The sequence below is a fragment of the Anabrus simplex genome, chromosome 1, assembly GCF_040414725.1.
Source record: "Anabrus simplex isolate iqAnaSimp1 chromosome 1, ASM4041472v1, whole genome shotgun sequence".
NCBI lineage: Eukaryota > Metazoa > Arthropoda > Insecta > Orthoptera > Tettigoniidae > Anabrus > Anabrus simplex.
Genome location: NC_090265.1, coordinates 788,800,253 through 788,827,099, shown reverse-complemented (window position 1 = coordinate 788,827,099; position 26,847 = coordinate 788,800,253). Strand labels below are relative to the sequence as shown.

Below are 26,847 nucleotides of genomic sequence, written 5' to 3'. Positions count from 1 at the left end.
TCTCCGCTTTACAGGTCTAATTGCCGACACATTGGATATGTCAGATGATGACTTTGATTTCGAGGAAGACAATATTGAAACACCGTTATTTGACCTCGTCTCCAAAAATACTGCTCCTAACCCTGCATCCACAACTACGGCTGAACGATGCCTAATCCCAATAACCTATAAGAAGAAGGTCGTCGAATATTGGCAAAACAAAGGTGGGAAACAGAGGAGCTTCGCATCAGTGAAACACAGGTTTTGTAAATTAAAGTTCCGGCAAGAGCTTTACAGGTGGGAGCAACAATTGGAAAACGGTGGCACAGTGGGAGAAAAAAATCAATTTGTTACGAAGAAGACTTATCAAAAGTTCAAAGAAAGTAGACAAAGAAACAAAATTGTTCACGATATAAATATTTAAAAATGGGCCTTAAAGTATGCTCGTCTAGTTAGCTACGACACGTTTCGAGCGTCTCATTCCTGGGTAGTGAGTTTAAAAAAGAAATTCAAAATTGGATCAAGAAAAATTTGCAAATTTGTATCTAAAATGTACCAATTTGAACAAGAAGATACTAATTGTAATGCGACACTGTTTGTTGAAGAAGTGTCGCAATTATTAGAAAGTCACGGCCCAGAGTGCGTGTTTAATACTGATCAGTCTGGTTTTCATGAAGAGTTCCATTCTGACAGAACCCATAATGAACGAGGAGAAAAAGTCGTATTAGCGGAAGCACAATCTATTAATTCACTAACTCATAGCTACACAATACAGCCAACAATTTCGGCAGATGGACAACTCCTGCTGAAGTTGCTAGTGGTGTTGAAAGAAAGAAAATGGCAAATTTGGTCCTTAATATAGAAAAAAACTATTTACCGCACTAAATGTGTACACTTTGCCTTCAAAGTCTGGAAAACTGACAAAAGAACTTGTACAGAAATGGTTACGGGATGTTTACCGTGAGCTAGTACCAGAGTACAGTGTTTTAGTTCTCGATTCCTGGACCAGACAGAAAGAAGAAAATATTTTAAATGCTAAAATTGGGAATAAGAAAATCATTAATGTTCAAACAATACCGAAAGGAGTCACTGGACTTATCCAGCCGTTAGATGTTTTGGGCTTCCGCATTTGGAAGCAATTTATATGTATTTTGTACGATTTAATATTTTTAAACTCGTTAGACATCAAGGTACATTTAAGGAACAACATTTTAAAAGTGCAATCTTTGATGCACAACCAGTTCTCCTCTCTGCGTTTTCGTAGCATGTAGCAGTACAGTTGGTACAAATGTGGCTATGTTAACAAGAAACCTTCACAATTTGTTAATTCAGTCGATTATTGTTTCAAAGAAGAACCTTCCTATAATCAATGTAATACTTGTGAAAGCGACAGCGCTGTAAGATGTGCATCGTGCACACAGTATCTGTGCCTTGTCCACTTTTTTGTGAACAATCAATATTGCACTAATTACGAGTAACAAGAACTCGGGCGTGAATTTTTCAAACCTTATTGGCATCGTTGTTCAAACATTGTCCTTTGTACACTTGTTTCATGTGCTGTTTTCATATTTACGTTTTGCACATTTAATCGGGAAGTTAAGGGGAACGCGCTAACTATACACTGCCTGGCTGCTGGCGCAGCTCGACACTGCCCAGTTGGCTCACGTCCGCTGCTTCGCTCCTCCCTCCCTCTCCGCCACACCCAGATACTCCCGCGGCACTTCTAATTTTACGACTATTTATTTGTTCTATTCTGGTGTTTAAACTTGCGCTGCGCACATGCAGTTTTCACCTTAGCATTCCACTGCCTCCCACGAATATTGCTACCAAATTTCAACCGAATCCGAGTGAAACACATGTATGTGTTCCCTCGTGAGTTTCCGCCTATTCAATATCCTGTCACTATTCGTGTTAAATAGCTACTTTTTTTTTTTTTCCAGGGCATGTTTTGGCCCAATTAGGCCATTTTCAGCTGAAAATTAAAATCTTTGTAGATTTGTGTTACATTCCATAATGTTATGTCAAAGTCAATACGGAACCAAGAATGATGTTTATAAGTTGCAATCTAATGTCAATGTCAGATAATATTTTCAGCACCGTTTTGCACATTGTCTTTATTACATACTAACCAAGTCTCACTATAATTGGCCATGGCCTAATGCAAATTACAAGACGTGACTGAATATGGAAACACTGCATGTAACAATAATGTAAGTGATTTTCAGAAAGACAGGACAAAGTGGAGAGGAACCATAGTTGCTGCCCACCCGGTGTCAGCAGGAAAAGGGAAAATGATGATGATATGTTAATACAAGTTTCATACACATCACAGGTTCCTCAACAATGTGAACTATATAACTGCAATGCTAACTCAATTTTAACAATTCAGGTGTCATCTTGATTATCCAACCTCTTTAGCTTAATGCTATGAGGTTTTAAGAGCCTGTACAACACACAAATTATAAAGTAATTTGTCCTGTAAATTTTGCCAGCCTGCCAACTGACAAGTCTGAATCTGCGGGATGAAAGTTCTCAGTTCTGGCTCAGAAGAAACGACATCACCGTGAGTTTTCAAGAACAGTCCAAGATATGCCTGAGCTAACTCAAAATCTTTATTGTGCAGGAGAAGTGATTCGATGAGTTTCATAAACAACAGCATGAGGCTGATGGAACCGCCCCCCTCGGGAGCTAAAGAAGCGATCTCAAAGTTGATAGCAGATGGTCCCAGGTCTTTCAATTTCGCTATCGCGGGCTGGAAATCTTCTGTTTCACCAGCATCAGACAACAACTTGCCAAAGACTGTCAAACTCTGGACACTCTGAGGGAGCAGGGCTGTCCTGGAATCCTGCTGTTCTTTCTCTGAGCTCAGATCAAACTGCAGCTGCAGTGAAGGCAACGTTGGCAAGAAAAACGGAGCAGACTTTGGCTTCTTCAGCGGTTCTTGAGGCTTGTTTCTTTTCCGCACAATGTCGATGTTGAGGAGGTTCTGCCACCTTGAGTTTGCCACCAGAGACAAGGTGACAAGATCTTCGTTGATCTGTTCTGGAGATTTGAATTCATCTTCAGTGAAAGTGTCAAGCGCCTCCCACTCTGATTGCTCATCAGCTGTGCCTACAGTAGTGGGTAGGTCTATAAGTGGAAACTGTAGGGTTTCTGGAACAGGACGTAGAGACACTTGGGCGTAGAGAGTTTTGTTGAACCAGAGGAACACTCCAAGACAGTTGACATGAGTCGTGGCGAGGAGTTCACCTGTTGGTGAGAAGGTCAGTGAAGTGCATGGTGCTTCCACCTGTAAGCAAAAACATTAATGTAAGGGTTTTTGAAATAATAATAATAATAATAATAATAATAATAATGGCATTTGGCCTCCGGAGAGGTCTGGTGCAGGTCTTTTGAGTTGACACCTATATTGCACTTTAGAAAATCTCATATTCAGTGATCAATATTGACTCCAGTATCATACAATAACCTCAAAAGGAAATGTTAATGCTAAAAAGTAAAACAGGTTTTCAGCTATGGGTGTGCTTATGATAGAATTTAAGGATGAGTTTACATACATTGACAAAGATTTAGTCGTTTTGTGTAGGAGGGCAATTCACTCAACATGTATGAGAACATATTTATTCAACTGGATCAAAGGTATAACCCTAATTTCAATCTCAATAAAATATCAGAGCAGACTAATGTGCTTTGCGAGACGTTATTTGAAATTCTTTAAAAAAAAGTGTTCTCCTAAATTATAACACACCTCATATGGTTTCCCCACCTACGTTACCCATCCTTTCTGTCCCTCCATATTCCAACACAGGCAGCTGACTTGTTTCGACAGTCTAGCAGCTTTGATTACAGTGTACATGTGAGCATGTAACAGTAAAGAGATCTGCATGACAACATGGAGTGAGCATTCATTCACCCAACTACAGTTTTTTTCTTTTTTTAAAAATTGGATATTGTTCCTTTGTGTTCTCGTTTCATTTTAGATTTCCTTTATGAGAACTACATATTTTATTCACCTAATGTTTACATCGTTCCATGTTGACTGTATTTTCTCTATATTTTAACACTGGATTAAAGATTTTCAAAGATTTTTCTGGTGAGCCTTTCACATAAGAGCATTGTAAGATAATGTCTATTCGAATTAGTCACAACAGTTTAATGGACACTGTTCAGTTCTTCATTCATCTAGTCATTATTTTATTTGGGACAGTTCAGTCCAAGAAGACTATTTTACATAGAATTTTTTCTAAGGACACTTGCTTTTTTATTATAATGAACAAAGAGTATGAAAAAATGTATGTGCAATGTCTAATGTTAAAAAAAAAAACCTTTCTTAACCCAAAAGAGTGATATACAGGACGTACTATGTACCCATTCTGACGTATGCAGCAGAAACTTGGGTAAGGAGGCAGAGAGCCATGACTAGGATACAAGCAAGTGAAATGAAATTTCTGAGAAGCGGGATAGGAGTGACAAGAATAGGTAAAATGAGAAATTAAAAGGTTAGAGAGGTGGTATAAGAAGAGCCACTACAGAACAGGACAGAGGCATCTAGACTTAGATGGTACAGACACATGAAGAGAATGACAGAGGAAACAATACCAGGAGCATTCACGAAATGGAGATAACAGAAAAACGACGAAGAGGAAGACCAAGAGATAGGTGAATAAAAGGAGTGGAAGAGTGTGTACAGAGAAGAGGAGAGGGCAAGAAGTGAAGACAGAGAAGTGGTGGGAAGACAAGAGGAGATGGAGAGGCTTGTGTTCCAGGCAGACCTGGCCAAATGCTCAAAACTGCATATGATGATGAGCCCAATCCCGTACAAAGATGGATCTCTTGGTCTGAGCCATGCTGTGTCGTCTTGTACTAAGACGGAGAGGTTCGTCCTGGGATTGCTCATGTTTATGAACGCTGTCTTGACCGCTGCCTTATGTTTAACAACTCTGTATTAGTATGAGAGCTTCTCCACAAATGACATAATGTTTAACATATACAATTTCCTTGGAATATTCGCGATGAAAATAATGTGAATGAGTAGAATATCTCGTATCAAACCAACCGTGGCTTTGACACGTCTATCAAGATGGCACCTGCCAAGCAAAAAAGGAAGAAGAGATACTGAAGTTTTTAGAAGAAAGTGACAGAGAACTCGAGATAAGTGATCAAGATTGGGTTGGAAATGACACTAGTTCATGTGACAGTGATGAATGTCAGTGATAATGAACAAAATATTGTTTTATCGGCAAGAATGCTAGTGAATGTTAGGCTTACCAGTGATGTACCACTATCTGTTTCCTTATATTTCGGACGAAAATCAGTGGCAATGGGAACACGTAAATAATTCTCCACAGCATAATATTTGCAGTGTTATTGGTGAAATTGAAGCTCCTAGTGATTAAGAAGTTGTGAATGTATTCCTGACTGAACATTTCTGCAAACAAATAACTAAGGAAACCAATGCTTATGCTCATTTATTTTTGGGATCAGCTGCTGAGGATGTCAGGGGAAATACCACTAAGACTTCAAGGAAAGCAGTGGGGACATTTCCATACAAAATACCTCCAACCTCAATGAAAAACATTCCATCAAGGATATGTAAAGTCTGCACTGCATGTGGCCTGCGGAAAGAATCTTCTTTTGAATGCCATAAGGTGGCCCTACATGGAGAACTGTTTTACGTTATTCCATACAGCGAAGGACTTCTCAAAGTAAACCTGAGAATAGGGAACACTTTTCCTGTTGTTATTTTGTTGTAAATATAGGTGTTCCAATTCACTGTATATAGATGCTGGAATTGCATTCAAGAAATGATAGTCTAAGTTACAAACTGATTCCAACAAATGGTACTTGAGAGGGTTAATCATGTATTTTATCAAGTGTAATGGTTGAGGAAGTCCTACAATACAAGGAAGAAACATGTATCAAAAAAATGTGTGATTTGTAAATGTCAATAGTGTTGTAAATGTTAATAGTGTAAATAATAATACGTTAAGGATTTTAAGAATCCGGTTGGTACTGAATAAGGTGGAACCAAAATAATTTCTTTAGAGGTTACTGTTTGACACCTAAAGGCAACCTGCGTGTCTGTGAGGGTGAGCCCCAAGCTGTGATGAATTCTAATGCTGAAAACAGCACACACATACACACACACCCAGCCGCTGAGCCATCGGAATTAACCAATTAAGATTAATATCTCTAACCCAGCCAGAAATCGAACCCACGACCCCTTGGACCAAAGGCCAGCATGCCAACCATTTAGCCTCGGGGCCAGACATGACAACTAGATATATAAATCACTTATTACGAGCTGCAGCTAATGAGCACTGTTTGTAAGTGTGGCACATTTTACACCTATCAATACATAAATTTCAAAATGATATTTCACGTACTTTCATTTGCCAGAGGGGTATGAAAATAACAACATGCAATGGTAAATTCTTTTTCAGTCACATAATATTGATAAATTTAAATTATCACTAGCGTGCCTCAACATTAGCTCAACATAATTTGTTTTGCAGGTTTTGGCACATTTTCTCAGAAATTATTTAAGTCAGAGGTCTGATCTCTTGTTTTGGGATTATAACTGGAGACAACAAAACAACACTCTGCAGCTAAAGTTATCTCTATATTAAATTATCCTTTAATGAATGATATGGCACTACTTTAAAAAGAAAGACCACAAACAGTTTTACAATTTACTTCACATCGCACCTACAGAGATAGGTCTTATGGCGACGATGGCATTGGGACAGGAAAGAGCTAGGAGTGGAAAGGAACCGGCAAATTAAGGTAAAGTCCCAGCATTTTGTCTGGTGTAAAATGGGAAAATGCAGAAAACCATCGTCAGGGCTGCCGACATTGCGGTTCAAACCCACTATCTGCCAAATCCAAGCTCACAACTGCACGACCCTAACTGCACGGCCAACTTGCTCGGTAATCTCAAACTTCTAGATAAGGTGAAATCTACTTGCCCGAGAAGATGTCTATGGGTGTCAAAAAAAACTCCCTCCAGGATGGTGTACGAATATGCACGGCAGCCTTACCTACAAAGGAACTGAGGCTACTGCACCACATCCTCGCAACACAGAGCTACAACAAACTGCTTGCAGACAGATGAAAATGCAGTGAGAAAGAAATGGACTTCTATGCCATGGAAGCAAAGCACATGAGTGTGTTTCTACTTCTGTATTATTCATTTAGGAGATGAAAATATTGCTTTGATTCTTGGGTCATGTGGGAAAGCAGATGGGAATGGTAGTAACAAAGAACAAAATGCGAAAAAGAAGGCTCAGCTGATACCAACACATCACCAGAAGCAATGAAAATTTGACTTCAAAAACAGCTCTATGCTATGATCCAAGAGAAAATCGAACCCGTGGTCGCCCAAAGAGGCGGAGACTGGACAGAACTGGGGAGGACATGCAAGTGACAAGCCTAAAGTCCGAAGATGTCCATGAAAGAACAAGCTGTGATCAGTTGACAGTATAAAGATAGCCATGGGAAATGATGGGGAAATCTCTCACTTTATTGTACAAAAATAATTTGATCAAAGATGAAAATTTTGAAATCCACATACTAAATTATACTTTTTTTACATTCAAACAAATAAGAGTTTTTAAAATGTTCTAGGTGTCCAAAAGTCCAGTCCAAGAGAATCAAATCTGATACATGATGAAAATAAAATGAAAGATTTACAATAAACTCCCACTGCTATCTTTATAATGTCACAATCAGCAAGACAACCTGACAACACCACAGCATACATTTGAAGAAGAAAAGGAAGATTATTAGTTTTGCCCATTCAAAGAGAACGTTGGCAAGATGGCTTTCACCTCCTTTTCCTCCCAAAATCTCTTCACAAATCTGCTACAGTATTCCTTGCATTCTCCCAACCATTTCTTACAGTTCTATTTTTAGATTTCTCCATAAATTTGTGCTTAGTTACTAATGTTCTAGAGGCTCTGTGATTTCTTATGTGTCTTCTGTGATGCTCACTTCTTGAAGGTCTTCTTTTTGCTTCTTCTACCCAGTTTACCCTGGTATTCTGAAAGTTCACTTATTACATAACTCTTTGGTGAATCCGTTGTTATCCATAGAATATAAAGCGTCTCTTGCGTACGATATTAAAGAACCTGTCTGTTAGACTATAAAGTTCTGCAAGTTCTCCTTTTCATTCAGAGTACATTTTCTTGCGCTAGGCTTGCATTTTCCTGAAAATTTCTGTTCTTGCTTTTTAATTTCTTTGATTTTAGAATGACCTCCTAAGATAATGGTTTTTGACACATATCGGACTTCTGCCAGAACAAATGTTTTGAAGTGTTTCAATATCATTTTGTTGTTGTAATAATTCCATGTCAGTCTGTATGCCTTCTCAAGTATCGTAGCCCAACAATCCAATCCTGATGTTTGAATGATTTCTTCAATATAATATTTGAAGGAGTGTTCTGGGGTTTTAAGAGGAAGGTAAACCTAGGCAACCATCCTCTATTAACATTAATCAGAGTGCAAAAATAGAAGCCATGAAAGGCGTGAAAATGACAGACTCCCTAGGCATCGTGACCTAATACCGTCGGGATCTACAATGAACAAGAGTTAACCAAGGGAGGTCCGATAGGATTGATGAAAGTGAGGAGCCTAGCACAAGTGGAAGCAATGCCAGGACTTAGGTAAGGGCCCCGTAGTCGCCAACCCATGCTCCCAAGTATAAAGACAGCAGGGCCCATTTCAGTTGCCTCTTACAAACAAAAGGCAATAACATGGATGTTATTCTACCACCTGAAAGAGGGCACCTGAGAAATCATTCCATATTCTATTTCTAGTTGGACTTTCGTGGTATTTTGATAGATTTTTCCATGTAATGGGGTTTTCTTGTATGATATTGGGACGCCTGTATTTGATGCTATCCTGTATAATCTCCCTATGGCCTACTGGGTTTCTTTTTTGATGATGGTAATGACTGCTAGGTCATGAGCGTAAGTTGCACATTTTGTTTCGATTGTGTATTCAGGTTCCATACCTGTTCGGCACATAATCGATCTTCCCTGAAACACACTTGGTACTCACCAATTCTATTCTAGTTGGTTCAGGAGGGCTTCTCTGGAGAGAATTTTGTAAGTGACCAGTAGTATATATAATCTGTAGTTGCTCAGATCTGCCCTAATTCTTTTCTACCTTTAATGTCCTTTTTCCATTCTTTGATGACTTTGTCTACAACTAAGTTAAGCAGAAAGGCAGAGAGACCATCTCCTTGTCTGACACATGTACGTTCTTTGAAAGGCTCACATATTTCCCCAAGGAATTCCATTATAGATATTGTGTTCATGAGGGTCTGATGGATTAGGTCTCTGGTCTTCATGTTCACTATAAGTTCTTCTAGTGTGCTGAACAAGGTCTCTTTCCACAGTTGTATGGCATCTTAAAAGTCCATGAAGGTAACGATCATTTTGCTGCATTTGCAGATCTTAAATATCATCTTCAGGTTCCATATCTGTTCGGCACACAATCAACTTTCCCAAAACACACTTGGTATTCACCAATTCTGTTCTAGTTAGGTCAGGAGGACTTCCAGAGAATTTTGTAAATGACCAGCAGTAGATATAGGCATCTGTAGTCGCTCAGATCTGCCTTAATACCTTTCTTATGTATTGGTACCATTTTGAAAAAAAAAAAAAAAAGCAATTCTTTTTTTACATGTACGCCAGTACCTTAAACTACTTCTCAACATACGTTCCAAGCATGTTAAGGTGCTTTTCAATAATGAAACCAGCTTCTGAATTCCATCCTCATAGAAATCTGCCATCTGATGTGCCAACCACTGCAGCATGATCGCTTTTAGATCATCTTCATTGTCAATGCGAATATCTCCTAAATGCTTTTCTAAGTGAGGGAACAAGTGGTAGTCACTAGGTGTTAGGTCAGGGATATATTGGAGGATGATCAAATTGTTCCCAATGAGATGAAGCGAAGAGGTCTCGGGTTCGAAGACATGTGAGGTTGGGCAGTGTCATGAAGCAAAAGAATCCCCCTTGAGAGTATGCCATGCCGTTTGTTTTGGATTGCACGACGGAGTTCAAATAAGGTCTCACAATAAGTCTCAGCATTTATTGAGTCACCCCAGTGCAAAAAATCCAAAAGCAACACACCCAGCCTATTCCAAAACACATGACTTTGTGAGCTGAAATCGTTTGTTTGTCCTTCACTTTCTTGGGTGATGTTGAGTGTGTCCATTCCACGGATTGCTATTCTGATTCCGGCGTAACATAAGCCACCCATGTTCGGTCATCAGTGACAATTCAGCTTAGGAATGCATCACCTTAATTTTTTTTTTTACAATCTGCTTTCCATCGCAATGACACAGATAGGTCTTATGCCAATGATGGGATAAGAAAAACCACAAGGAGTGGGAAGGAAGTGGCCGTGGCCTTATGTAAGGTATAGCCCCATCATTTGCCTGGTGTGAAAATGGGAAACCATGGAAAACCATTTTCAGGGCTGCCGACAGTGGGGTTCAAATCCACTATATCCCGGATGCAAGCTCATAGCCATGCGCCCCTCAACCGCACGGCCAACTCTCCCGGTTCACCTTCATTACTGTACCGTCCAAGGAAAGTCAAAGCACTGCCTATGTACTTGGTTATGTGCACCTCCGTCAACATCCTCAATACCCAGCCTGAGTACAACTTCCAATAATCAAAGCATCCTGCCACAATTTCATAAACTTGAAATTTCAGGCAACTCATAAGTCAATGACAAAAGAAAAAGAGCCTGTTTTCTTGAACATCTGCATCACTTTCTGCACCAAGTCTTCAGTAATGACAGATGGTTATGCACTATGCTTCTCATCGTGGACATCAGTACAGCCTTCTTTAAATGCTCTAACCCTTTTCCTTACAATTCATTCGCTCATAGTGCATTCTCCATACAACTCACTAATCTGCCGATGAATTTCAATGGCTTTCACAGCATGTACTTCACACTCGGCGCGGCCGTTAATTGTCAGAGGCATTTTTAATATGCACAAACAGATGTAAATATAGATGAATGCTTCCATAATAACGTTTGTGACTAGCCTACATACGTACATACTGAGCATGCACGTGCTGAACAACAACCAAAGCACTGCATCAGCCTTATTTAAAAATGGTACTTATTAAAAAATCATGCTCCATATGAATGCGTACTTCCAGTCCTGCTGGATCATTTCAGTTAGCCGTATTTCTTTTACGAGCAAGTGGATTCTTCTCAAGAGCTCAACTCCTAGCTTCAACACATCTGCCTGTGGTAATGCTATCCTCTCCAGGTGCCTTGTTGCTTTTAAATGATTGGATAATCTATGCTGTTTCCTATCGTGCCAGAGGTTTGTATATCAGGTGTAGGTGTTTACAAGAGTAGTTTTTCTTTCGACGGATCACAGCTAAGCAGGTCTCAGAGGTAGTCTGCTAGGATCGTACAGTTCTGTTTAGTGTTTGTCTCTAATGTTCCGCCTGTTCGACGAAAACATAAGCCTGGTGGTTGTTAGCTGGATAGATTCTTACAGAAGGTCTTTTAGAAAATCCTGACGTTGTTCATGAGGAAATTTTGGTCTATTTCTATGAGTCTGTTTATGTTGTACTTTCATTTTATGTGAATCATAGGCAATGGCTGAGTGGCCTAGGAAGTGGTCCTGAAAGTAGGGATACCAGTTGGTATGGAATAGGAGAAGGCACCTTGGACATAATCTGAGTCCTTGTGCTCAGGCAGCTACGACTATACAATCCACCAGTGGTCTCTAACCCGTAAGAGGAGAAAAATTCTCACTGGGACTAGGCTGCTTCACAGAAATTTTACCCAGCATGCTCTGAACGTTTTGAGCAAGCCTCAGACCTATGGGAGTAACAAAATCCCACTTCCATGTAATAGGCAAGGGACTCAACAACTTGGTGAACAAAATGGAATTCGATGGGAGCTATGATTATTGATTACTGATCATTGTCGTTCCTCATATTCAAATATTGCATTGTTGGCTACAGTCGTGAACAAAGGGTGTAGTGTAGTCAAGTAAATATAAATAAAAATCAGCTGACCTTGTATTCCATTCATTTGTACTTCTGAGTAGATAGTTAAAGTATCCGTAATTTATATTTCGCTCCCTCGATCTTTCAGTATTTATAAGCGGTTAGCTAATAATAATAAAGTTCATATATCCCAGTAATTGCAGTTCAAGTCCCTGGAGTAGTAGTAGTAGTTTTGATAGAAATATTTGAGAAATTATTGTAGACAACCTCGTATTTTTCAGTAGGCCTAAGTAAGGACACTTTTATTCTCCGTCCCATGGAGTAGGGAAAATAATAGTAATCCACCAGCTGTAATAATCACATAACCACATTTCAGTAGAATTGTAGTGAAGATAAGGTATAATATATTAGATAGTATCTTGCCAGTTATATTCGTGTTTTTCTTCGTGTACGGCAATCCTTTCGATACTTAAGCATTTAACCAAACGCAGTATAGTGTAGTGTAGATACATTGTAGTATAGATACAGTACATTTAGATAGTGCCGTATCTTGCCTGCTATATTCCTGTGTTATCTTTCGTGTGTATCTATTAGACCGTAATACTAATAATAATTTGTCTAAGCATTTAGCTTCGTTGGTAATCTTTGAGTACAGTAGTTCTTGCAAATTTCATTTCTGTTGTACTTAGTAGTGACATACGGTACGGTAGCGGTATCGTAATTAGGATATGTCTTAAAATAGTTTAAAATTACTGTAGTGTACTGTACAGTAGTATACAAGTAATATCCTATTAGAATTTAGTGTGCTTATTTTATTATTGTAAAATATTTGTGTAGTAATGGTGTAGTAGAGGTATCCGTAGAAACTCTTACTAAAATACTGTTGTTGTAATTAGGATAGGCTTAATTGCAGTTTGGAATTGTGTAGTTCTTGTGTATTACTTTCGATATTCAGTAATTAACAGCAGTTTATATCCTGTTAGGGGTTGTAGGATAAATATTGTAGTGTAGTCGTATATTAATTACCTTATTGTTGTGTACTATCCCAGACAATATATCCCTCCGTTCATTTATTTTTTGCAAATAAGTTATTTTATTTTTAATTTCTTTTTTTTCCCCGTAAAGAATGGCTAAGGAGCGCGAGTGTACTTCCTGTGGGTGTGGCGAGGCATTGAGGGGTATGAGGGAGGAGTTGGAAAGTTTGAGGGAGATAATTAGGATTCTCACAGAAGACAGGAAGGAAGATAGGACACCCTCAAACAATGTACAGGTTACAGTAGGTGTACAAGAGGGAGAGGAAGGAAAGGGAGGAGTTGTAGAAGACAGGTGGTCTAATGTTCTAAGGGGAAGGAGATTGCAGGCTAAGGGCTCTATTCAGGATCAGAATTCAGGACAGGTGTCTGTGCAAAATCGGTACGAGTCACTCCAGGTAGAACAACAGAGCGAAGATGAGGGACAGGGAACTGTTGCTGAGATGTGTGGAAGTAGTAGGAAGGGAAAAGGTAGGAAAGGGAAATGTAGAGTAGAGGATAGAAAAAGACAGGTGGAACAGGGTCATGGGAAGGAGAAAAGGGAGGAGGAAGTAGCTTCTGCAGCTATCAGGAAAGATAGGGCTGACCAGGAGGGGAGGGGATCAAATGAGGTGGGTAGCGTTGAGGGTCTGGTCATGGGGGATTCCATCGTTAGACACATGGGGAAAGTGTGTGGAGGAAAGGGAACCAGGGTAGAATGTTATCCAGGAATTAGGTTGAGGCAGATGTTGAGGAAAGTAGAAGAGAGGGAGGAGGGGAAGGAGAAGGTGGTAGTGTTTCACGTTGGTACCAAGAACGTAAGACAAGCTGATATAAGTACCAACATAGTTGGAGATGTGTGGGATCTGGTAAATGCAGCACGGGTGAAGTTCAAGAAAGCGGAGATTGTTATTAGTGGAATTGTGTGTAGGAGGGATACTGACTGGAGGGTGATTGGGGATTTAAATGAGACTATGGAGTGGGTATGTGGGAAACTGGGAGTGAAATTTGTAGATCCTAATGGGTGGGTAGGAGATAGGGATCTGCGCTCGGATGGCCTTCATTTAAACTGCAGTGGTACGTATAAGTTAGGAAATTTCTTTGCAAGGGTAATAGGGAGGTACATTCAGGGAAATGGGATGGCCTAGGGAGCGGTGATAAGGGAACAGGGAACTGGAAATCAAGTAGGGATGACATAAAATTGTTAGTGTTGAACTGTAGAAGTATTAAGAAAGGAATAGAATTAAGTAATTTAATAGATAGGCTTTATATTTACCAGATATTGTAATAGGAATTGAATCATGGCTGAGAAATGATATAATGGATGCAGAAATTTTCTCAAGGCACTGGAGTGTGTATCGTAGAGATAGAATAGGAATGGTGGGAGGGGGAGTGTTCATTCTGGTGAAAGAAGAATTTGTAAGCTACGAAAAAGTTAAAGATGAGACACATGAAATTCTAGGTGTAAGGCTCATTTCTAAAGATAATAGGCAACTTGATATATTTGGAGTGTACAGATCTGGAAAGGATAGCACTGACGCGGATTCGGAATTATTTGATAGGATAGTCAGGTATGTGGGAAACGACATGGAAAGAAATGTGATTGTATCGGGAGATCTGAATTTGCCAGATGTCAATTGGGAAGGAAATGCGAACGACAGGAAGCATGACCAACAAATGGCAAATAAGTTAATATAGGAAGGACAGCTGATTCAGAAAGTGATGGAACCAACCAGAGGGAAAAATATCCTGGATGTCGTGCTGATAAAACCAGATGAGCTCTATAGGGAAACTGAAGTAATAGATGGTATTAGTGATCATGAAGCTGTTTTTGTCGTAGTTCAAAATAAATGTGATAGAAAGGAAGGTCTTAAAAGTAGGACTGTTAGGCAGTACCATATGGCTGATAAAGCAGGCATGAGGCATGATCGGTGGAAAACGGTAAATAAAAATGTAAACAGACTCTGGGATGGGTTTAACCCATATGTGCCCACTGTCGACATTTGTCGACGTTAATATCTGAATATTGTCGATCTTATATCGGTAAACCTGAATAATATTTTTGAGGTGCATTGTTTACAGTTCATAGTTTGATACTTACTGCACAGCACGAAAACAAGAATCACTCGTTTTCGCGCCTTATCGCGTGGCTGCGTATGAAATATCATTCCGTATGCACTCAAGAGGATGAAGCTTCCGTCGCGGAGAGTAATATTTTCTTATAATATTGTTACAGTTGAAAGTAAGATCAGACTTTTGCATTAAACGTAATAACGAAACATGCCTTTAACAGATTTTGAATTCATTTATGCCTGATTTATAGTTGCTTTTGTCTAGCAGAGCAAAAAAATGTCCACGTCGACATGTGTCAACAGTGGGCGCGAATGGGACTGCCTCAGTACTGATATACAATTTTCATTTATTCTTCTCAGAGTGACCGTCGAACAGGTCGTAATCATCCTAGAGGAATCACAAAACATCCTAGATGCTAATATATACATAGAACAACCTGAAAATGCTTTCCATAGTGACGGGGATAACGATGTTTATGACTCTCTGGTAATCAACTCCGGGCTGATGCTGAACTAGTGTGTACAAAAATAAGTGAAAATGGTACAATGGTAATGCTGAAATACATAACAGTAATTCAGCCAGCATGTATAATTCTGCATAATATGCACATGGGGAGCGTCGATCGATTTGATCAAAATGTATCTTGTTACTGCATCAGCATCAAAAACAAGAAATGGTACTGGCCTCTAATTGCGTTCCTTCTGAACGTCTCTATGGACAATGCATGGCAACTTTACCGTTTGACCCCAAAGGGCATAGAGGAAAATTTAGACCTTCTCAGCTTCACACGGTACATCGTTAGGACACATATCCTATCTTGTGCCGCTACGCGTCCTAACGCATGAAGACCGAGTACGAAAGTATCTTCACGCGTGTTGCGGGAAGTGCGTTCCAATGGGGTATCCCACTACCTCGAAACAAGAGGAAAGAAAGTGCGCTCGCTGTGGTAAAGCTGCCAGGAAACAGTGCAAAAACGTAACGTTGGCCGCCACGTCCTTTGCTTCGAGTCATTTCACTCAAGCTAAACCAGACTGGATGAAGAGAAGCAGAGTGTAACCTCAAAACGCAGACTAAACTGTTATGAAATTCTACTCGTAGTTTTCCTTTTTTGCTATTTTCAGAGTGATCATACTTTCTCAAAATTTGGTACTGTGTGTATAACAAGTACTATAAACATACGGATATTGTCCTTTTGCTTTGAAACAGTATGCATTCTAAATTGAGACGAAAATGTTCCTCATTTATGTTTTGAATCATGCTTTTTAAATATTTTCTGCTTATTCAACACTTATGTGACTAATATTCACTAACTGATTAATTATTACATTCATATAAGCTTAAAATGCGAAGAAAAGTTCCTTTTTTTTGAGCATGTCTCTTACCCTACCCGTTCATGCTCACTGTCGACATATGTCGACACGGTAAATCTCCGCGAAAATATGTTAATGAAACCTAAAATCATCATAAGCCTTTCATTTAGGTTACAAACACCTGTACTTACGAAATATATCGCAATATTCCACAGAAAAATAATTTGGGCAGATATGGGTTAAAGAAATTGTTGAGGAATGCGAAAACAGGTTTGTACCTGTAAGGGTGGTAAGGAATGGTAAAGACCCACCTTATTATAAGAGAGAAATAAAGAGACTAAGAAGGAGGTGCAGACTGGAAAGAAATAGAGTTAGAAATGGCTGTGGAAGTAAGGAGAAATTGAAGGAACTTACTAGAAAATTGAATCTAGCAAAGAAGGCAGCTAAGGATAACATGATGGCAAGCATAATTGGCAGTCATACAAATTTTAGTGAAAAATAACATCATCCGCATCAACCGGGTATGTATAGGTATTTTAAGGCAGAAACAGGTTCCAAGAAGGACATTCCAGGAATAATTAATGAACAAGGGGAGTGTGTATGTGAGGATCTTCAAAAGGCAGAAGTATTCAGTCAGCAGTATGTAAAGATTGTTGGTTACAAGGATGATGTCGAGATAGAGGAGGAGACTAAGGCCAAAGAAGTAATAAAATTTACATATGATAACAATGACATTTACAATAAGATACAAAAGTTGAAAACTAGAAAAGCGGCTGGAATTGATCAGATTTCTGGGGATATACTAAAAACAATGGATTGGGATATAGTACCATATCTGAAGTACTTATTTGATTATTGTTTGGTCGGAGGAGCTATACCAGATGAATGGAGAGTTGCTATAGTAGCCCCTATGTATAAAGGAAAGGGTGATAGATATAAAGCTGAAAATTACAGGCCAGTAAGTTTGACATGCATTGTATGTAAGCTTTGGGAAGGCATTCTTTCTGATTATATTAGACATGTTTGTGAAATTAATAACTGGTTCGATAGAAGGCAATTCGGTTTTAGGAAAGGTTATTCCACTGAAGCTCAACTTGTAGGTTTCAAGCAAGATATAGCAGATATCTTGGATTTTGGAGGTCAAATGGACTGTATCGCGATTGACCTGTCTAAAGCATTTGATAGGATGGATTATGGGAGACTACTGGCAAAAATGAGTGCAAGTGGACTAGACAAAAGAGTGACTGAATGGGTTGCTATATTTCTAGAAAATAGATCTCAGAGAATTAGAGTAGGTGAAGCTTTATCTGACCCTGTAATAATTAAGAGGGGAATTCCTCAAGGCAGTATTATCGGAACTTTATGTTTTCTTATATATATATAAATGATATGAGTAAAGGAGTGGAATCGGAGGTAAGGCTTTTTGCGGATGATGTTATTCTCTATAGAGTGATAAATAAGTTACAAGATTGTGAGCAACTGCAACGTGACCTCGAAAATGTTGTGAGATGGACAGCAGGCAATGGTATGTTGATAAACAGGGTTAAAAGTCAGGTTGTGAGTTTCACAAATAGGAAAAGTCCTCTCAGTTTTAATTACTGCGTTGATGGGGTGAAATTTCCTTTTGGGGATCATTGTAAGTATCTAGGTGTTAATACAAGGAAAGATCTTCATTGGGGTAATCACATAAATGGGACTGTAAATAAAGGGTACAGATCTCTGCACATGGTTATGAGGGTGTTTAGGGGTTGTAGTAAGGATGTAAAGGAGAGTGCACATAAGTCTCTGGTAAGACCCCAACTAGAGTATGGTTCCAGTGTATGGGACCCTCACCAGGATTACCTGATTCAAGAACTGGAAAAAATTCAAAGAAAAGCAGCTCGATTTGTTCTGGGTGATTTCCGACAAAAGAGTAGCGTTACAAAAATGTTGCAATGTTTGGGTTGGGAAGAATTGAGAGAAAGAAGAAGAGCTGCTCGACTAAGTGGTATGTATGTCTCTAATATTATTACAATATTTTTTTTAAATCCACCTGTTCAATCCAATACAATATAAACCACTATTTCATATGGTTAAAATTTTATACATCTATATATATAAAATAAGAGTTTTGTCTGTACATTGCTCAGAATGTGAAAAGAATGGTATTTCTGTATCGATCATGTCCACAGTAACAAGAAAATGCAGTTTTTACTTTTCCGTAATTTCTGTCTGTCTGTCTGTATGTATGTACACGCATCACGAGAAAACGGCTGCAGAGAATTTAATAAAAATCGGTATGTAGAGTTGGGGGGTGAACCGCTACAATCTAGGCTATAAATTATTTTATTCACGCAGAGTGAAATGGTAGTTTAGGGGAAGGCCTAAAATTCAATTCTCAAATATGTATATTATTAGTGGTCATATCGATAAATACTACATAACTAAAGTTATATAGAATTAAATTTCTGATCATTTACGTCTTATGCATTTTTACCGTACCGACTATGATAACACAGATATTCATGAATTTGGATTTTTGTTGGTAAGTCCATATCAACGTCGAGCCCCGACAAAATGGGTGAACAGAATTTAATGAAAATCACTATATAGAGTCGGGGAATAAGAAACTACAGTTTAAGCTATAAACAATGTTATTCACCCTGGGTGAAATGGTAGTTTAGGGGAAGGCACCTAAAATTTAATTTTTAAATAACGTACCTATGTTCTTGGTCCTATGGAAAAGTACTACATAACAAAAGTTATAAAGAATATAATTTCCGATCATTTATGTTTTATTCAGTTTTGCCGTACCGACTATGATAAGAGTGGTATTTCAGAACCGGAAGACAATTAATAATGTGAAGGCCTACAATATCGAAAGCGCGTAACATAGATCAACAATAACATTACACTGACCGTTGTTTGTTGTAATGTTCTTTGTCTCTTATGCTGACATTCAACTCCGAATGATGGGATTACTGCTGCGTACCGAGTATAACAGCCTAACTGAATATTGGCGGGAAATAGCTGAGGAGTTAGATAACTTTCTTCTTTAGCACGCCAATCCTCTGGTTCATACATTTTCTGATACTGCTGGTACGTAACACATTGGTTCATCATAGTATGCCAGCTATTCGATACCTACTCTGACGCAATGTTTTGAAAGAGCAGTGTGCGCACTTAAGTCAGAGGCTCAGTTAGTAGTAGTAGGAGTAGTTGTATGAACTGGTCTGGAATTACAATTTAGCCCTATTCCAAATTATAGTACCACAATTCACTAAATAACTCAAAAGTCAACCCTGAAAAGAGCCGTTTCTTAAGAAGAGTTTCTTCCTATTCACGTTCATTAAATCTGCATTAATTTTATTCCAAATTAGCAGCGAAGATGTGGTTTCTTCTCTGGCTTGGAGGAAAAATTGCCTCCACGTCAGACAGTTCTTTCCCCCGCCAGTGTAGTGAATTAAGATTTTCCGACTCATCGGGTACTCCCAGGAAACAGACAAGTAAACGAGCATAGTTTTTTCCCTAGGACTATCCACTATTTGAACCCCCCGCCGAAAAAAGGACGAAGATTGTTCACGGATCACGGATGTCTGCGTTTTGGTCATTCCAGCACTGTAGCTTTGGACTGTTAGTTCGGCAGCATAGTACTGTTCGTTAAAAGTGAGAAAATGTGTGGTTTTTCATTTGATCGAGTATTTCATATGAAGGCATTGTTTTTAATCGCGCCATTCCTACTGACATCATTGTAATGACCCATGTTCATTTCAGTTGGGAAAACCACTAAGATAGCGTGATTAGCTGCCACCCCCGGAGGTCCGGGTTCGATTCCCGGCTCTGCCACGAAATTTGAAAAGTGGTGCGAGGGCTGGAACGGGGTCCACTCAGCCTCGGGAGGTCAACTGAGTAGAGGTGGGTTGAATTCCCACCTCAGCCATCCTCGAAGTGGTTTTCCGTGGTTTCCCACTTCACCTCCAGGCGAATGTCGGGATGGTACTTAACTGAAGGCCACGGCTGCTTCCTTCCCTCATCCTTGCCTGTCCCTTCCAATCTTCCCATCCCCCTACAAGGCCCCTGTTCACCATAGCAGGTGAGGCCGCCTGGGCGAGATACTGGTCATACTCCCCAGTTGTATCCCACAACCAAGAGTATGAAGCTCCAGGACACTGCCCTTGAGGCGGTAGAGGTGGGATCCCTCGCTGAGTCCGAGGGAAAAGGCCGAACCTGGAGGGTAAACAGATGATGATGATGAAACCACTAAGAGAGTCTTTCTGAGAATCTATAAAGGCAGGCGGAAAGTGAGTGTCTGCCATTATAATGAAAACTCCCCAACCTAACTGTGACTGACGGTAGGCAAGCTGACCTACCATTACAATGAAAATTCCCTAACCCAGTCTTCATATGAGAAAAGACGTTGGTGACTTGCCCGTCGTGCTTCTAGGGCAACTTTAAGAGCTATGCAACTTAATACAATCTTGCTCACAAGGTTTATACTACCTAACCTAGAATTTTGTATAAAATTTAGAATTCCGTAGCGAAGCACGGGTATATTAGCTAGTAATACATAAAAGTCAATGGTACATGTTTCACCCTCCTTTACGGGCATCATCAGCCTATATCAATCTTAAAAATAATACATATGGAGTCTTTCTAATCTTATAAATTATGAATAATGATTTCGTAAAACATTATACAATAACATCTAAAACAACGATAATGCACCAAAGTGTGTTTAAAAAAAAAAGAAATTAACAGTTTTTTGAAGATTAAAACGTGGTTAAACATGAATATTTGAGAGTTTAAAACTAAAATGGATCCTTTTTGTTATATATCATAAAGACTGTGATGGCCTTGAGTGTAAACACAATCATCAAAGGGGGATGTTTCTTCAATTCCCATAGTATGAATCCAAGATGGTAAAATCACTGTCAGAAAACTGTCTACAGAAAACCCATAAATAATATTATATATATATATAATATATAATATAATATAACCATAAATAATTCCTCTTTACATCCTAAATCTCAAAAACAAGCGTCATTCTATAATTTAATACACAGAGCCTTAAAAATCCCACTCTCCCCTTACAACTTAAAAATAGAATTAAACTATATAAGGAACTTGCCTAAACTTAATGGGTTCAAAGTTGAAATGATTAACCAGTTAATCAATAAAGTTAAATATAAGCTATCCACGAATCTCATTCCAGATAAACCTAAAAAAAACTAGTTACGCTACGTTTACATACAATAACCCAGCCATCCACCAGATCGCCAACACTTACTTACTGATGCATGAATTTAAAAAAAGAAATCTATTTCACTGTTTTGATTAGGAGGAAAACTTTGTAATAAATTGTTATACAAGTAAGAAAAAAACATATTGACTGTTTACCTATCCCTGTTGGATGGTTTTTATTTGTGTATTCAATAGTACGTTTTCTCGCTTACACGTTCTCTTTCCTTGACACCTGCAGAAACGTCTTAATGAGGTTTTACTGTAATTGTATTTCTCTTCTCCAATCAGCACTTGATATGGCCAGACTAGGTAATACAGTTATTTTTTAAAATAAATAAATATCAGAATAAATAACATTGCACTCAAATATCATTACCCATGTATGAACACCAAGGAACTTTGTCACACACCTGGAAGCAGTCTATCAGATGAGCAGATGGTATGTCCCACGTGCGGATGGTACAGTCCATGGCAGAAGTCACCAACCATCGAGAATCAGGGCTGAAACCTGCATCCATTAGCTGGGACAAATGGCCAACGAACTTTCTGATCACTTTACGTGTGTCCAGATCTAGGATAACCATGCTGTAATCTTCCAAGGCTACAGCCAGCAAGGAATTGTCTCGGTGAGAATGGAAAAATGCCACTGGCTCCTCCACATGAAGTTTTGAAGAAGGTTTTGATCCTGGCAACAGAGCAACAAATTCACAATCATAAAATAGACACATTTTCTATCTGGTACAGACTTTCACCGCTGATGTCAACTGACAAGATTTTATCCTTTTCTGTGGAAAATTAGGATGTGTTGACATTTTAAATATATCGCCATTTCAACTACTCTTTGGTAGCCATCGTCAAGAAGAAATGATGTGGGCTGGTGGGTGCCTGTATTTTTATAGCAGCGAGAATGTGGCCTCTCTCTCAGATTGGTGTTGCCACAGGACTTGTGCAGTGTGATCCAGTGCGACCATTCTTCTGTTAACTGGTGGCGAGGAACAGTCACCAAACTCTGCTAATCTGTAGGCCTTCTCCTTTCCTCTTGATCAAATGTCATATTGTTTCATTATCTCCACAGCTTCTAGATGACAATGATATTGGTGGTTGGTAGCCAGAACAGTGTTTTCCTAAACTTTCATTTCATGACGAGGAAGAGGAGAGTGTGCTCCACCACAGAAAATTTTTCAGGTAAGATGAGACAATGACACTATTGTACTTTCAGCCTAGTGTTAAGGCTGTGTTTGGTGATCCTGATACAAACCTTCCTACATGAACAGGAACAACGGTATATGCCTGTGCTGGAGAAAGTGTCTCAAGAGTCCCTAGCCAAGCATAACTGCTTGGATATTTTCTTTGTTGATGTAAAGGTGGTCTTGATGTAGAGGCACTTTAAAACCTTGCCAATCTTATTCATAATCACTGGGATGTATGAAAAGAATGTCTTTCTCTCACATGTCCCTTCTTGTTTCTCCTCAGATCATGGAGGAGACTCAACAGCCCTTCTGATTTCATTTCCGCTGTATCCATTAGCTTGTAAAGCCGAGAAGATATGCTCCACTTCACTCTGGTACATATCTTGCCAACACAACCTCTCGGCTCACTCAAACAGCAAGCTCATCATCACCTTTTCCTATTTAGGGAGATGCTTGGAGACTATTCTGAAATAGCAGGCAGTATGTGAAAGTTTCCTCTATACTGTGTAGGCTAGACAGTGGCCTACCCTCTTCACAAACAAGTCCATGAATGGAGTTCTCTGTCTATTGTGAACTGGACAGAGAGAATGGGAAGCAGGAGGGGATCGATGCTGGTACCACCACCAAGGCTTCATACTGCTATAAAAGTACAGGCACCCATCAGCCTGTGTCATTTCATCTCAACAAGCGCTATAGTTAAAATGTCGATATATTTAAAATGTCAACGCGGATGTACACACTGCTGTTCATGTTTCTAATGTTCCTTCATTTGCAATACAGAATTCCTGATTCTACAACAAACTGTGTAGGACATAAATGATGCTACACAGCCAGTTACTTTACATTATTTAACAAAAAAATATTTATTTACTTGTCGTATGACATAAACAAAACATGCAAGATGGATATATTCATACATTAATATTTACAAATTTACAGCGGCACATGATAAGGGAGGCTTACATCTTTAAGTCTAAATTGCCTATCCATTCTACACTGATTGGTCAAAAGTCATGTGATGTTAATAACGAGTTACTCTTCCGAGAGCCCTCAAAACAGCAGCAATATGGCGAGGCATCGACTCTACAAGGTGTTGGAATAATTCTGGAGGGATCTGGACCTACGCATCTCGCACTGCTACCCACAATATTGGTCTTGTGTAGTTGATTCGGGGTTCATGGAGCGTACACCAGCATCGACAGCATCCCATAAAAGCTTGACTGGATTAAGATCAGGGGATTTTTTTTTGCTAGGGGCTTTACGTCGCGCCGACACAGATAGGTCTTATGGCGACGATGGGATAGGAAAGGCCTAGGAGTTGGAAGGAAGCGGCCGTGGCCTTAATTAAGGTACAGCCCCAGCATTTGCCTGGTGTGAAAATGGGAAACCACGGAAAACCATTTTCAGGGCTGCCGATAGTGGGATTCGAACCTACTATCTCCCGGATGCAAGCTCACAGCCGCGCGCCTCTACGCGCACGGCCAACTCGCCCGGTAAGATCAGGGGATCTGGAGGGCCAATCCATAGTCATAACTTCACTGGAGTGCTCCTCCAACCACCTGCGTACCACCACAGAGCGGTGAGAATAGCGCAGTATCCTGTTGAAACATGGCATCTACCAGGGTACTCTAGGGCCAGAAAGGGATGCAGATGGTCTGAAGGAATGTCCACATAACGTGCACTTGTCAGCGCTCCTTGCAGCTGGATAATAGGGCCCAATTGAGACCATGAGAACACCGCCTAGACCAGAAATGAGCCACCTCCTGCCTGAACACAACCTTGTTGACACGCAGGATCCATAGCTTCATGGAACATATGCCACACTCCCGCGCCCAACAGCTCGATACGACTGGAACCAGGATTCATCGGACCATATTACATGCTGCCACTGTTCCATGATCCATTGCTGATGTTCGCGGGCTCACGCACGTCGTTGAGCTCTGTGTCGAGGTGTCAGCAAAGGGACACGAGTTGGTTGTCAGCTGGTGAGGCCTATGCAGTGCAGCTGCCTCCTCACAGGCCTGATAGAAATGGGTTCCTGATTCCCAACATTCAACTGGGTGGTGATCTGACTCACAGTGGCCCGTTGAATGCCCAGTATGGTTCTGCGCAGGTGACGTGATGTCCGTTCATTAAACACCTGTGGTCTTCCCGTACAGCAGTACACATGGGTGGTAATATTCTCTCTGCTATATTGAAGATCCACCCTCGACACTGTTGACCTCAGAAACCCGAATTCACGTGTAATCTCCGCAATGATTTGACCCATGCACTGTATGCTGATCATCATCCCATGTTCAAAGTCAGTTAACTCGCGACGTGCTGCCATCTTCACAACACTGGTGTCTGTGACAGACCGCTCAGCTCTGCCACAGCTGGCCGCAACGCTCAGGGTTCATACACGGCACATTTTCTAATGGGACACCCCTTCCGATGACTTTTGGCCACTCAATGTATGGCTGTGGGTGTTGCCAATAGGAAACTGGGCCGATTTCCTTGATATAATGTCCAATAACAGACCAACTATATTGGTATGCTCTTCTATCATATTCAAATACAATGTGGTGAACTGACTGTGATGGAGCACCACTGTCACACTGGGGAGAAGAAATTTTAGCCTATTTAAAAAGTGATTCAGCACAGATTCCGTAGTTAGTCAGGATCCTAATAAGGCAGGACACGAGAAATCCCAGGCGCCTTCTTTTTCGAGCCAAGTATAATCTCCCCCCTTTGTATGTTTAACTCCCGGTTCAGTAATACCAATATAAATGGTCCGTTATTGGACATTATAAATTTTCCAGCTAACTCATTCCTGGTAGCCAGCGTTTCGCACTCGTGTGCTAGGCTGGGCTCATCAGTTGGTACCTAGCACACCTACAAAGACGCATGGCTAGTGCACACCGTGGAGGCCACTGCGCAGGCTAATTGTAGCCACCAGCAGTGCCAATGCACTATGAGACACTGTCTCACTACTAAAAATTGATGCCTGCTTGGCCATCAGTATCCCGGTTCAGTGTCGCTGAGCTAAGTTATTTGTGAAGTGCATGTAATAATACACAACCCCTTGTAACTCTGCATAATTTCTGGTTTAATATTAATGTTATTACCATTTTAAATAATAATCAAGACCGCATTACAAAAGTAATAGAAGAAAAATTAATGTTGAGTATAAACGTTTGGGTGTCAAGGAAACCTCTCGTAAAGATAGTATTACCGATGTATTACCCGGTAACTCAAATATTCTTCTCATGTAAATGACACTAACAATATCCTGCAATACTCCTTTACTATCAAAACGGAATCTTGTTTGCTATTAAGTTGATTATTATAACAGAGCTGTTATTGTAAAATGAAATACTACGTACTCTCGAAGAATTTATTTCCGTATCTTGACAGGATACAAAGCTCCTAGGCATGTGGATGGACACAACAGGCAAAAAAGGATGTCTTGTAAAATAACGGTTGTTCCTTGTAATATATTTGTTTTTGGATAGGTAGATAATGTTAACATTTTAAGTTATTAATCCTTTAACTATGCCTTTCCTGGCGAGACCTAGTGTTTACAGTGCACTATGTTTTCTGGTATGGTGGTTAGTCCGGATACTAATGGCAGCACGTTGCGAATTAACCGACTTTGAACATGGGATGATCATCGGCACACTGGTCATAATATTGCTGAGATTACACGTGAATTCGGGTTTCTGAGGTCAACAGTGTTGAGGGTGGATTTTCAATATTGCAGAGAGAATGTTACCACCCACGTACACCGCTGCACGGGAAGACCACAGGTGTTTAATGAACGGACATCACGCCGCCTCCGCAGAACCATACTGGGCACACGGAGGGCTATTGTGAGTCAGATCACCGCCCAGTTGAATGTTGGGAGTCAGAAACCCATTACTACCCGGACTGTAAGGAGGCAGCTGCACTTCATAGGCTTCACCAGCTTATGACCAACTCGTGTCCCTTTGCTGACACCTCGTCACAGAGCTCAACGACGTGCATTTGCTACTTTCATTGAACTGTCTCATTCTCACCCCCGGCTTGACAATATGAAAGTGACCGAGGTATG

The 26,847-nt window shown here is 40.0% G+C and overlaps 1 protein-coding gene across 1 annotated transcript in view; it reads right to left on the bottom strand.

Annotated features, from left to right (window-relative positions):
- Positions 1 to 2,074: 2,074 nt before the first annotated feature.
- LOC136873469 (WD repeat-containing protein 36) overlaps positions 2,075 to 26,847 on the bottom strand; it is a 32,439-nt gene continuing 7,666 nt past the window's right edge. Inside the window, exons 2-3 of the mRNA XM_067146704.2 lie at positions 21,996 to 22,270; positions 2,075 to 3,268 (exon numbers count right to left, since the gene is read on the bottom strand). Coding sequence (XP_067002805.2) covers positions 2,405 to 3,268; positions 21,996 to 22,270 — 1,139 coding nt within the window. The 3' untranslated portion in view covers positions 2,075 to 2,404. The remainder of the gene's footprint in view (positions 3,269 to 21,995; positions 22,271 to 26,847) is intronic.